At 44.5% G+C, this 13077-nt stretch overlaps 3 protein-coding genes across 3 annotated transcripts in view; 2 read left to right on the top strand and 1 right to left on the bottom strand.

Moving 5' to 3' along the window:
• Positions 1 to 1963: 1963 nt before the first annotated feature.
• Positions 1964 to 3154, bottom strand: FOXG_17527 (uncharacterized protein; the record flags this gene model as incomplete). Its single annotated transcript, XM_018397535.1, has 4 exons — positions 1964 to 1992; positions 2032 to 2405; positions 2456 to 2887; positions 2946 to 3154. The coding sequence occupies 4 exons, from the start codon at positions 3152 to 3154 to the stop codon at positions 1964 to 1966; spliced, it is 1044 nt and encodes a 347-aa protein (XP_018258547.1).
• Positions 3155 to 9003: 5849 nt separating this feature from the next.
• FOXG_22840 (uncharacterized protein) lies at positions 9004 to 10387 on the top strand (the record flags this gene model as incomplete). The annotated part of the gene is made up of 5 exons (XM_018403258.1): positions 9004 to 9174; positions 9240 to 9341; positions 9408 to 9629; positions 9691 to 9833; positions 9886 to 10387. 5 exons carry the CDS (start codon positions 9004 to 9006, stop codon positions 10385 to 10387), a joined length of 1140 nt encoding a protein of 379 aa, XP_018258548.1.
• A 1221-nt stretch (positions 10388 to 11608) lies between these two features.
• The window catches only part of FOXG_17529 (uncharacterized protein), a gene marked incomplete at both ends in the record, with an annotated part of 4157 nt that continues 2688 nt past the window's right edge, over positions 11609 to 13077 (top strand). Inside the window, 4 exons of the mRNA XM_018397536.1 lie at positions 11609 to 12185; positions 12249 to 12268; positions 12345 to 12674; positions 12762 to 13044. Of these exons, the coding sequence (XP_018258549.1) occupies positions 11609 to 12185; positions 12249 to 12268; positions 12345 to 12674; positions 12762 to 13044 (1210 nt within the window). The remainder of the gene's footprint in view (positions 12186 to 12248; positions 12269 to 12344; positions 12675 to 12761; positions 13045 to 13077) is intronic.

Here is a 13077-nt window from a genome sequence, read left to right on the forward strand (position 1 = left end):
TTCAGTATATTATAATTAGGTTTATAAAGTAAAGGAGATAAGATATCTCACTTAAGACTTTAGTTTAGTATTTAAATATATACCTTCTTTATAACTCCTAGGTTAGCTATTTATTACTTTTATATTATAATCTTATCTAGAGATAGGGTCCAAAAGGTTAGGGACTTAGGTAATATTACTATTTAGGTTACTATAGGAGCAGATACTATAGATCCTAGAGGACTTCTAAATTTAATAACTTAATAGAGACCCTTTTATAAGTCTGCTATAATACTTTATTAATATACTAGGGATTAATAATAAGATAAGGTAACTCTGGCCTGCTTACCTATTTACTTATATACTTATGGGTCTTATCTTTATAAGATAGGTACTACTAGGAAATAGGGCTATACCTACCTAGGAGCAGGCTAGAAAAATAGACCTTGCATTATGTTTTACCTAGGTTTAAGACGCCTGGCTTTATAAGGTAATATACTCTCCTATAGGCTATATACTTAGCCTATTATTATATAAAAGGAAGATTATAAAAGAGATAAATAGCTAGTTAATAGTATCCTAGAGTAAATATAATAAGATAATATATTTTATAGGTAAGCTAATCCTAATAGAGGATATTTATAATATAATAGCCTATATAATAAATAATACTAAGAACTTATTATAAAACTAGTTAATATTTAAAGAGGGTAATAATAAGCACTGAATTATTCCTTTAGCTAGTATTAAAGATAATCTTACCTAGATAAGATAAGGGTAATCCTTTATTTATAATAATAATCTTACTAATAAAGAGGTTAAAATACTTAAGGACCTTATTATAAGCTTATAAAAGGCTAAGCTCCTGGATAAAGTAGGTAAGTAGAAGTAGGTAAGTATTAGGAAGTACTTAAAGCTAGTAAAAAAGTTTAAAAGAGTTTGTATTACTTCTTGCCTATATTACTAGAAGCTAGCCTAGCTAAGGAGAGGAAATTACTAGCCTATAGCTAATTAATAGTATTAAAAGGGATTATAATATCTTTTTTATTAATAGTAATATTATATTAATTACCTAGTATTATAAATCTCTAGCCTACTTTAACTTACCTAAAATAATCACTTAGTTCTTATTAGGCAGGATTAGGTAGCTATTTATAATATATATAATTTATATCTAGCTATTAATAGATTACTAGGAGGTAAATAAATAAGAGCTATATAATAAGATAATACTACTAAGTAACTTTATTTAGCATAGTAAGATAGGACTATAAGAAAGTAGTTAAATATCTAAGGCTATAAGAAAGTAGATATTTTATTATATTAGCTGCTAAGTTATATTTTAAGACTAGTATTATATTACTATTACTATTAGTAAGAAATATACTTATAATAAAGGGGCTGCTTAGGCAGACTTTAAGGATAGCAGGAATAATAATAAATTAGAGTAGTATAAGGCACCTATTAACCTAGCTGCCTATTATACCGGCCAGATAGCCGCTAACTACGGCGTCATAATTAATATACTAAAGCATTTAATAGCCGACTTTCTAGACATATTTAGGCAGGTAAGTCATCGTTAGCATAAGTTCCTCGGCTATGACGTGCAGCATATGTCGGCCTCAGAGCCGCTGCTGCCCACCTCGGTCTCGAAGCATAAGGGTAGGGCCGAGTCCGGCGGAGAGACGTGCTAACCTCCTGGGAAGTAGAGGAAGAACTTTCTTTCTGATATTGTCTTGAGGATTATTAATTGTAAAGATCTCATCTCCTGTGCTTTTTAGACTAATCGCAAACATCTGCACATCGACCGGCATCTTCCACGTCTCAGAATCACTGCATCTATATAAAGATTTACAGACTTCTACATCAACCTCCAGTAACAGAGGACATTCGACCGATGATTGTTCTGCGACGCATCGCTCCGCCGAATTCTGCAAGATCGTTATAGACATTCCATGTTGTATTAAAGTCATATGTAACATTATTAGTCCTTCACTAGGTTGAAGAAGTTTTCTGTTATCCCATCATTAGTTAACCAGTTACTCTACATACCCTCCTTGGATGAGGTACTATCACTCTCTCCATCACCCACCACGACTGTAGTCTCAACTGTCTTTGTGATTCCATGAGGCCCTGGATAAGTAGCTAGATGTACCTGAGACCCATTGTTGCCCTTATTAGTTTCTGGCTCCTTGCCCATCCTGCTCATGAGATTTTTACCACTCCTGGGTGCAGCAGGGCCGCTGCTCACAACGACACGAGAGGTCAGACCATAAGCGGTTGGGTTAGACTTGTCTCTGCTACTAGAGTACCAGCCTTCGCTTCGACTGTGCGTGCCGCTCTTGACAACTTTAGAGATGAGGTTGGCCATCATAAGCTCAATATAGAGCTTGACCATGTATGCGAGAGGGGCGAACTGGACGTATCTATACACATGTTAACCCATTTGTGATGAGCTCGCTTGGTGCTCACTTACAAGTAAGGATCCGGCAAGCTCAAGAAACCTAGCAGCAAGATATCCATGGATGTCGAGATAAAGACCATGCCAGCGTTGAAATTAAATAGCCTCCAGTATTTGCCCAATCCATCGGCAATTAAGCGGTAGCGGACCAGATATAGGAAGTACAGGTTAAGTGCCAAGTCGATGATCAGGAAGAAGGACTTTTCTGCCTTCTCAAACACCATATTGGTATATTTCTGGGAATCTGTGGCCGTGTCGAGATGCGCGACCGTCCAGATGTAGCAGACGGCGATGTTGACAACTCCAATACAGAGTACGAGGCCCCATTTCAAGTACTTCGCTCGGCGTCTGTTGGTCATAATCAAGGCGACTCGGTTGGCAATGATTTGGGGTAAGAGCTGTGTCTGAATGGACCAGAGAGCAACAGTGGCAAGGAGAAATCCAAGGCTAATGCCAGATGGTGAGCAAAGAACGCCGTTGATATGGCAAAGAAAGGGCTACCTACTTTCCGGGTATGATGCCATTGAGGTAAAGAAATGTAAGCAAGGCAAATACAAAATTGACCCATATCTCGATCCAGATCATATATACGTAGGCATTGCGAAGGCTGTGAGTGCGTTTCCAGATTGCTCTCGTTTGTGATATGGCCTTTGAGGAGGCAAAGACGAAGACACCTAGGAAGAGGCCATAGTAAATCGAAGCCAGATCAATCATATTGGACTATAGAACAGGATTTATTGAAAAGATAAAGAGGGGCCGTACGAAAGAATCTAGAATGCGTGATACTGAGTACTATATACGTAGGTGGTCATTTGGACCCCGAGTCATAGAACACTCCACGTGTCAGCTAACCATTGACCGACCGGTATGTGGATTAATGTTGCGCATTACTCGGCAGTGTGAATCCGCCAAAGGTTTGATGCGGCAGATTTCTAGACCTTGTTTAGATGATGATATTCACCGCTAACAAAAAAACGTTTGGTAGGGCCAGGCACTAGCAACGCTCAAACGATGGTGCAAAAATCTGCAAGGGGCTGTCCAATGCCGACCAAGATAGTAAAGACGCTACGTCCCAAGATGGCAAGTCTGACAGAGTAATGCTGGCGCTCAACATGGAGATCGCCAGTACAAATAACTTGGGTATGTCAGTAATCTCAACGAGCCAGCTAGCGCTTTCATAAACTTTATCTTGTTATCAAAGCCAATAGAGTCGACAAACATGCATTAAATGACAGGCCAACCTGGCGTATTATTGGCACGCACAGGCTTTTTCGAAAACGACAGCGATCTGTGTCAGGATCTGCAATTGTGTCTAGCTTGTATGGGTGACAGCTCTGTCACTAACATCTCCCATAAGGTCATGAGCAGATACAACATGACTTATAGGGCACCCATCTTGACGGTCATGTCAGCCTCTGGATGATTGAAATGCCAAGAGACAGTATTTTGGCCTCGAGGCAACGATTACAGACTCAAACTTTAATTTAGACATAACTTCCCACCAACACGGTAAAAGCTTACCCTGTTTGATTAGGTCCCTTTTCCCTATTCGTTCAGAGTCTTGTCAGGGTATCTCAGCGATAAGGCTTATAGCTCACATGAACTTTTGGCAGTCGCTTTCCATCACCAGCTTTGCTTCAGGGCAAACTGCTACATATGGCTTAACCAATACCTGGGCCTATTAATAGCCTTTTTCTCCCTCGGTCTAGTCAAAAATGTTTGAAGCACAACCTTCAAGGTGCAAGTCCAAGTTGATGGGTCAGTAACAGCATACAGGCACGCTAACAGGGAGGACTAATCTACCGGATCAACCCCAAAGCTCCAATATTACATCAAATCCCCCACAATCATGGGACCATATAAACGTCGAGGGATCGACATCACAACGGCACCTTGCCCAAACAGATCTCAATTTCAAAGTTTCCGGGGTTTAATTGAACCAAGAAGGTCCCGTTTTTAAATGTCCTGTGCAGAGCGGCATATTCTGTGGCGTACTATACCGCCCTGTCTGAACGAGCTTGGCGTGTTAGCGCTTATACCTATTCTGTACAGGGATTCGTTGGTTCAAAGTTAAAGAGCTTAGCGGTTTGCTAAAGTATAAATTGCATAATCAGTGTTTGATGATGAGAAACCCAGCTATCAGGACAAATATAAGGATTAGTTCCGGTTGGAGTGCAAAGTTTTCAGGCAATTAACCGAGCCGTAAGTTGGGTCTTATAGCCCTTCTCGGGTCTTGGACCCTGGCACGCGGAATTGGCGCCAGGGCTTTCTAAGGCGATACAAAGCTACCCTTCATGCAGAAGAGCTGCCTAATATTATGATGCTAGGGCGATCTACCAGACGAAGATTTCATTGACTGGGCATGACAGCCTCCAACTGTCATTAAGTCCTTTCCTTATAATATTATGCGGGCTTTTACAGTTTTCTACGGTGAACTCGTTCAGCCTCAAACTTTACACTAGTGGTGGTCATGGCATTGACATTCGATTCAGAAGAGGCCGTGGCTTTTCACCTAGACGGGCATGTATATCTTGTCTGGAAATCCGGTACCCTGGAGGTGGAGGGGCCCTGACGTACCCTTTTGGTCGGTCGTGGCCTTGACTCTGATTACAAGACAGGGGTCAGTCCATTAAGATAACACATACCAACTCTAGATTATCACACTATAACAGGGGCCAAGCCGCTAGAAGAGAGTTGCTTAACTATTGACTGTTTGTCAAACCTAGCTTTTGTGACCTTCCTTACACATGCCGTATCCTTGCGGTCTTATGCTGGTGGCCGTGGTAGTATTCATCGTAGTAGCCACGGGAAAATGGTTCAATAGGTCGACGCCTCACAACAATAAGTTGAGACAGTGTTGCAGAAATGAACTATAGGCCACGAATAAGCAATTAAATTGAAAATCAATCGCGTAGAAGCTACATAAGTTGTGAAGAAATACTTGGTAGAAGTCTTTAGTATCTCCTTATTTTGCAAATCTCTGCCTTCTCATAGCCGCAAAACTTCGGCACCAGTAACAGTCTCCAATCCTCAGGCTTCCATGCCAGATAAGTTAATCACTGAGCTCGACCTGTAACGGTTAGTAACGGCCAAGCCTTCGAGGCAAGTTTGCGCGCTACTATTAAATACCAAGAATATGGCTTCGATTTTCGGCCAAGCATCCGAGGCCCGGAGTACAGCACATCATGGCTGGATCTGCGTTGGTTTCCTTCACGCCAAGGCAAAATTCTTCTATGACCCCCGTGAATTAATGCGATACCTTGGAGATGCCGTCCGCTCATTGGCTCTCTTCCCATTCAATATGCACGATAAAGCAACATGGGGCGGAGGCAGGTAGAAAATGGGCCAGCGCGGTAAGGATATTTTACTGCTGTAACCTGTTGGTTTGCCAGCTCCTCTAGACATGGACATCACACCATAAGATCACCGCATTGTTAATAACCAGGGCGACCTTAAACCTATTGGCAAGAACTGGATTGAAGGTTTCTTATGACGAAATCCTTCTGTTAAGACGCTGAGAGGCAAGGCTGTTGATTTCAACCGTTTAGAAGAGGCAGCAACTGAGAAAGTGCAGGATTGCTTCTGGAGACTCCCCCTATCTGCGGTTAAAGGATCCCTCCACAATATCGTTATAACATGGATGAGACCAGCATAATGGAAGGAAAAGGAAATAACGGGCTTGTTCTCGGTTCATCTGAAAATGACTTCGCTCCTTTTAAAGTCCCTGATGGCAGGTTATGGGCCTCTATTCTTGAAGTTATTAACGCCTTTGGTTTCTCGCTGCCTCCTCTTATAATTTACAAGGAATCTAGATACAACACCAGTAGTTTCCTGATGATTTAAAGGGATTTGGAGACTGGTATTTTATACAATCGCAGAGAGGCTGGACCTCTGATGAAATTGCTCTTGAGTGGTTGAAAAAGATATTCATTCCATTGACCAAGCCTGCAGAGGGGCAGCAACCACGCCTCCTTGTCATTGACGGCCACGAAAGCCATGAAACAATCGAGTTTATGTGGGAATGTTATCCCATTAGCATACATATTCTATGTTGACCTTCGCATTGTTCACATCTTCTTCAAATGCTCGATTCGACGGTATTTTCAGTGCTTAAGGGGGGCGTACAGAAAGGAAATGCAGCAGCTCATCAGAATCACAGATGATTCAGCCCTAGGAAAGGCACTCTTCCTGAAATCTTACCTTGAGGCACCTCGGGTGGCCATGAAGCCGCAGACTATTCGTGCGGGCTGGAAATCGGCAGGAATGTGGCCAGTGTCCATGGCACAGACCCTACGGAACCCATGGTTTCTTGAGCGGCAGAGGCAGCGAGAGAGCAACCGATTTAACACGCCTTCGGCAAAGAAGACGCTGCCCTTCGTCACAGAGACTATGATCTATACGCCTTATCACGGTTTAGAAGTACGTTCAACTGTTGAGCCCTTTAAGAAGAAGAAGGAGGTTGCCTCAGTGGCAAGGCTGCTGTTTCGGAAGGTCAATAAAGCGGTGGAAAGGCATCTTGCCGTGATTGATGACCAGCAGCAGGAAATAGACCTACTGAAGGCCCAAGTTGATCACTTTCGACCAAAACGAAGGAAGGAAGTGAAGCTAGGAAATAACCCGCGTTTTGCCAACATCGTGACGATCAGGAACACGCGTGAGCAAGTCAGGAAGCTTGGAAAGAAATATATGCATGACGTGGAAGTCAGTAAAAATGCGCTTTGAGGATCTATTTGATGAATTTCAGTTAATTCTGGACTAGGAGAGCGAAGTTGAAGACGTTGATTGATGCGCAAACTCGGTGTACTTGCATTCTCATGGCATTGAGAGCGTGGCAACTTATGGGTGGTGGTTGTAATACCATACCCCAGAGTCCAGATGCTGGGGAAAAAATGCCATGGTGTTTTCCGTTGATAAAGTTGCTCCTGCTATGGATGAGACTGGGACGAGGTTATTGGGCGGGTAGTTTGAAGTGGACGTACGTCACTGACTCAGCCACCGAATCGCGTCTTGCCCACCATGCTGAGATCAGCATACGCAGAGTGCTGTACGTAGTTGTCTGGATAGCTCTGAAGCTATGCCAAGTGCAGTCAAGCTTACGGTTGCCCCGGGGTTCCGGGTCTGCAGAACTAGGAGATCTACTCGATTACTTGGCGAGCCATGGCTGAATCTATTCGAGATGGTTGGTGACAGTTTGGATAGACTTTGGCCTCGCACGGTTCGCGCCTCGAGCAATGACTCGATGCAACGTTGCCAAGAGTCATGCCCCATGTACAGGGCTGATAGAGCTAACGGTAGCGGGCTGAGTTATATGGAGACTCTGACTGATTCTTATGTGCCGCTGCAGGTCGAGAAATGATATGTCAAGAAGGTTCATGCATCGCCGCAAAACAACCCGACATATGGGTTTCTGGTTCCTAGGGCGAATCAAAAGCGGAATAGAAGATCTTGGCTCCTGCAGAGCCCTTTAATAAACCGCGCATTCGTGCTCAAATTTGGTTGCACGGGCAGTCATATGATTGCCAGTCCCCGACATCTAATTCTTATCGAGTTCAGTTATGAGTCTTGTGCCGGCGCCATTCTCGCTGGACAAAAGCGCAAAACTACTCCTGAGAATACGAGAATAGGTGTTCAATTTAGACGGAAGTTTCCGAGAGCTGATGGGAAAACAGAGATCAGTTGAGGCGTAACTAAGCACCACGCAACGACTCAGGCACCACAATCGACTGACTCCACGTCATACGTGCGGCATTTGGCGGTGACAGCGACAGGGGCCACATTGGTGTTAGTCGTGCATTTGATAGGCTCGAGGGACTGCTGTAACACGCTGGTGGCAAATTACATATCCTTAACTGCGGGGGAAGTGCGCCGCTGGTGTCTTATGGGAGTCTAGGAGATCTTCTCCGAGCGCTCTTCGGAGCGATTGACTTTTGGCAGGATGCTCCAAGCATACACTAAGGCTACACTAAAATCAGGTCGCTGGGGCTTGGCATTGCCAATCCTGGGGTAAGAGCGGTTTCCGGCCAGCTGCATTACGCAACCTGGGATGTGAAGACGGATGCATAATCTATTGATAAGTGGCAGCATTGAGACGGACTACCGATACAACAGCCGCAAAAAGGTGAACCGCCTTTCGTGAAGGCTCCATTCTTGTCATCAACTGCCTACCAATAGAGAAGAAACCATAACCTAACTTCAGAATCTTTTTCCTTAGAACGCAAGAGAAGCCATATTACCTTACCTCAACAGTCTTTAGTAAACAAACATAATTCTGACTCGAGTACCACGGTTCAGGTACGTAGCGGTTTACCCTGGTGTAAAGCGCCCGCAGTTCCTAGACTAAGGGGGGGTGCATATACACCTGAAATACTGGTAACGATCTGCCGTATTGCACGTCCTCCATCTTCTGCTCTCGTTGAATTGTTTGATATTTTGTGTGCGGGGGTTGATGTTTTCTGTCTTACGTCTAAATTCGTGCCTAGAATTCCTTCACTGACTTACATCCTTTTACCCATATCGTTCTACCTTGTGAGAACTGCATGAGAAGCATCTGAACCGCAAACAAGATGCTTACGCCTCGTGAGCATGCGACAGCCGTTAACAAGGCACCGATAGTTCGGGCCATGACGGCATTACTGATGGTTATTTCAATTCAGGCTGCTACCATACGAATAGTGACGAGGGTGACCACAGTGGGAAGTCTCAGTTTGGATGATGGACTTGTTGCTGCATCAACAGTAAGAACACTTCTCCCCCGAAGAACACAACATAATGTCACACATTATTGACGTCGAGGAATTAGGTCTTGGCTGTTATCCAGTCAATTATCGTCATATTCGAGGGTTCAGCTGGTCTTGGCAAACGTGATGGTATTGATACTGACCAGATTTCTCTTATCCTCAAGGTATATGATATCCTTTATCGACAGATTCTAGACCGCTAGCCAGTTAACAGATCATGTTAAATACAGAGCCAATACGCATCCAACATTCTGTTCATCACCGTTCTCTTCCTCGCCAAGATCTCGGCGACAAGAACGATTCGGAGTATGGCATCTCGAGAACGTCAACGGTTGGTCCTGATTACTGAAGGAGTCATCAGTCTCTGGGCTCTGGGTTCAATCGTAGCGTCTCTGTTTGAGTGCAGTCTACCAAAGCCGTGGGACTATATTCACGGAAAATGCTTCAACCGTGTGAGTTGCACTACCCCTTCCTCAGCGCAGTAGCGGTGATCCTTATTTCTAATCGATATAGGCACTTTTTTGGACCGTGGTCGACATTGTCAACATTATGACTGACATTATCGTCACGGGGATCCTGATTGACATGTTCAAGAGTCTTCAGACCTCAAGGTCTAAGAAATTCCTAGTAATTGGAGTATTTGGATGTCGCATTCTGTGAGTTTATCAATTGACAACGAAACCGATAACAGCAGCTGACGGTATCCAGGATTACTCCAGCCATCATCTGCCACATCTACTACTTTCGCAAAGCTACAAATCTTAACAAACCCTTATTCGACATGTGGGCGCCAACTGTAATTATACAGGTTATACAATGCATGAGCATTATGGTAACATGCGTTCCCTTCCTAAAGCCGTTCATGGATAGCCTTGAATCAGGACAAATGAATGCTGGTGATGGATTGCAAACACGAACCAGGGGCAGCGACTCTCGTAGCCGAACTGACGAGACAGCGCCACGGACTCTTAGAGGGATTACTACTCTAGCCTCAAACGCTTCATACCGGAGGCAAAATTACGAAATGGTCGATGCGGACAATTGGGGCGCAAAAAAGGATAAGGGGACAACAGCCTCAGCCACGGCAGTAACAACGGAGCAAAGTCGCCCTTGGGACGGGCAGAGTCATACGAGTCAGTCGGTACTTGTGCACCAGACGTGGCAGGTAGAGATTGAGAGGCAGAGCAGTACATCGGAGCTTACTGGGTAGCTTATCCTTCTATGCATATAAACGTATTTATATAACATCTTTTCAAACAGCTATAATCACTGTCTTATAGTAACTGAAGCATCATGATCTACGCGATGTGTAGTCACTAATGACTAAATCAGGTATCCTTATTCCAATCTCTATATAGCTTAAATTGACTATTAATACAGCCCATATAAACATAAACGGAGGATTTGTACGGGAAGAAGTTTTTAAGTTATGGAAGCTTCTGTAAATCTCCTGACCTTACTGGTGTGGTATGCCCTCACGATGCCCCTGGTCCCGTCATCTAACCACCTCATCTCATCCCTATATCGTTAAACCGTGTGGCCGCGGCGGGCATAAACTCTGATACTTAACCCCCTACTAGGACCATTTCATGTGAGGGTCGGGTAGGCCGGGCCGTGAGATTAGTGTTGGATGAGTATTAGAGTTCATACCCACCGCCGCCACACGGTTTGACTACTGACTGATACTCTCTGCCGTGTCACACTGGGGGGAGGCCTAACGGCGCAAATTACGCATTTGAGTAAACCCCACCATGGCTGATTCATGCCAAAACGATGAGACAGCGCCATGCAAGAACTAAGTCGACACAGTAGTAGAGTTTATGTACGTATTTGCCATTATGTACCTGGCTGTTCCACAACAGAAGACTTGGTCCAATATATTATGCTCGATATCCAATAAAAACGAGCTTACTATGTTCCTTATATTCCTTTCCGCGTACATTTCAGTATCACCTCCGATGCCAACTACTGCGTGAACCACTCCCTAATTATTTCATACTCTTTCGTCGTAAGTTATTTCTTCGATTGGGCTCCGTTGGATGGGTGGAAACTTATGACTCTAGCGCGTATTATTTTTCATTGATCTTTGTCTGCAGCATTTCATATAAGATGAGCGTCCGACACGAAAGCCACGAGCTCAATAACTTGAGCACGGCCAAAACCGTAGCACCCATGGTGTTCAGTAGTTCCAGGTCTACTGGCTTGGATCGCGACGACCTAGATCGCGAACAATTAGCAAGATTGGGAAAGAGATCGGTCCTCAAGGTAGATGCCCTAATACACTCCCTTCTGCTGCTTTATGTACACAACGTATTATCTCACATTTTTCGACTGGACTTCGAACTAATAATGTCTTTACCAGAGAAACTTTAGTTATCTCTCAATCTTGGGATTTAGCTGTGCCGTCCTCGTGACTTGGGAAGGCATACTCATGAGCTTAGCGCCCGGCTTGGCAAACGGGGGCCCAGGTGGTCTTATCTACGGCTTTACTTTCGTTTGGATTGGTAATCTTAGCGTTTTCTCTACCCTCTGCGAGCTTGTTTCCATCGCTCCTACGTCTGGCGGTCAGTACCATTGGGTGGCAATGTTGGCTCCTCGGTCTTGCTCCAAGTTTCTGAGCTATATCACGGGATGGTTGACTCTGGCCGGATGGCAGGGCACGTGTGCTGCGTCTAGCTACCTCACTGGTACTATGTTGCAGGGTGTCATTGTGTTTATGGTACCTTCATATACCGCTCAAACATGGCAGGGGACATTGATAGCCTGGCTGCTCATCCTTATCGCTATCTTCGTCAACACCGTCATCAGCTCTATGCTCCCTAAGCTAGAGGGCATGATCTTGATTCTGCATATTGTTGGCTTCTTTGCCGTTCTCATTTCACTGGTTACTTTTGGCGCTAACGGGGATGCCGAGCATATCTTCCTCGAATTTCGCAACACTGGTGGTTGGTCTACTCAAGGTTTATCTTGGTGTGTAGGGCTTCTGGGGAGCGTCTATTCTTTCGTTGGTAAGCGCTCGACCCCAGTTAATTTGTTCTTTATAGAGAATAGCGACTAAATCTGCTGCTTAGGTGTCGACTGCTCTTTCCACGTAAGGTCCATCCCATATTATGCTCAATTCCTCACCATCCCTTTTTACTCAGGGCAACAGCTAATATGGTGTGCAGATGTGTGAGGAAGTCAAGAACCCTTCTGTGGCTGTTCCCCGATCTATTATGACCAGCATCGTGATTAATGGCTCCATGGGCTTAGCCATAATTATCGCCATGCTGTACGGTGCAACCGATATCGACAAGGCCATCAGCTCTGCCACTGGATACCCTTCCATCGAGATCATCTACCAAGCTACAGGATCTATGGGCGGAACTGCCGCCATCACCTCTTTTATTATCACCATGAGTGTCTCTTGCCTTATTGGCACTATTGCCGCCACTTCCCGTGTATTCTGGTCTTTCGCCCGAGACCACGGTCTGCCATTTTGGCCAACTTTATCCCAGGTAAGAACATCTATGAAATTTGCGGAGCGAGCGAAATATGTACTGTTGCATTATCCTTTGTATTCCCCAGCTGATATGGAAAATTAGGTCAATTCCTGGACTGGCGTCCCCGTCTGGGCGATTGGCATTACAAGTATCATCTCCTGCCTTCTTGCCCTCATAAATATTGGCTCTACAGCCGTCTACAACGCGATTATTTCAATTGCCGTGTCGAGTCTTTACTCTTCCTACCTTATGGCTGCCAGCCTTCTCCTTTATCGCCGTGTCGGGAAAGGATTCAAGCTTCCAGATCCCAGCGCTTTCCCCGCTCTTGCCGATACGGGCGCCGGTGAAGGCCAAACTTTGGCCTGGGGCCGATGGCATGTTCCTGGTGTTTTTGGGATCATTAATAATACATATGCCT

Source organism: Fusarium oxysporum, genomic scaffold (assembly GCF_000149955.1).
Source record: "Fusarium oxysporum f. sp. lycopersici 4287 supercont2.52 genomic scaffold, whole genome shotgun sequence".
NCBI lineage: Eukaryota > Fungi > Ascomycota > Sordariomycetes > Hypocreales > Nectriaceae > Fusarium > Fusarium oxysporum.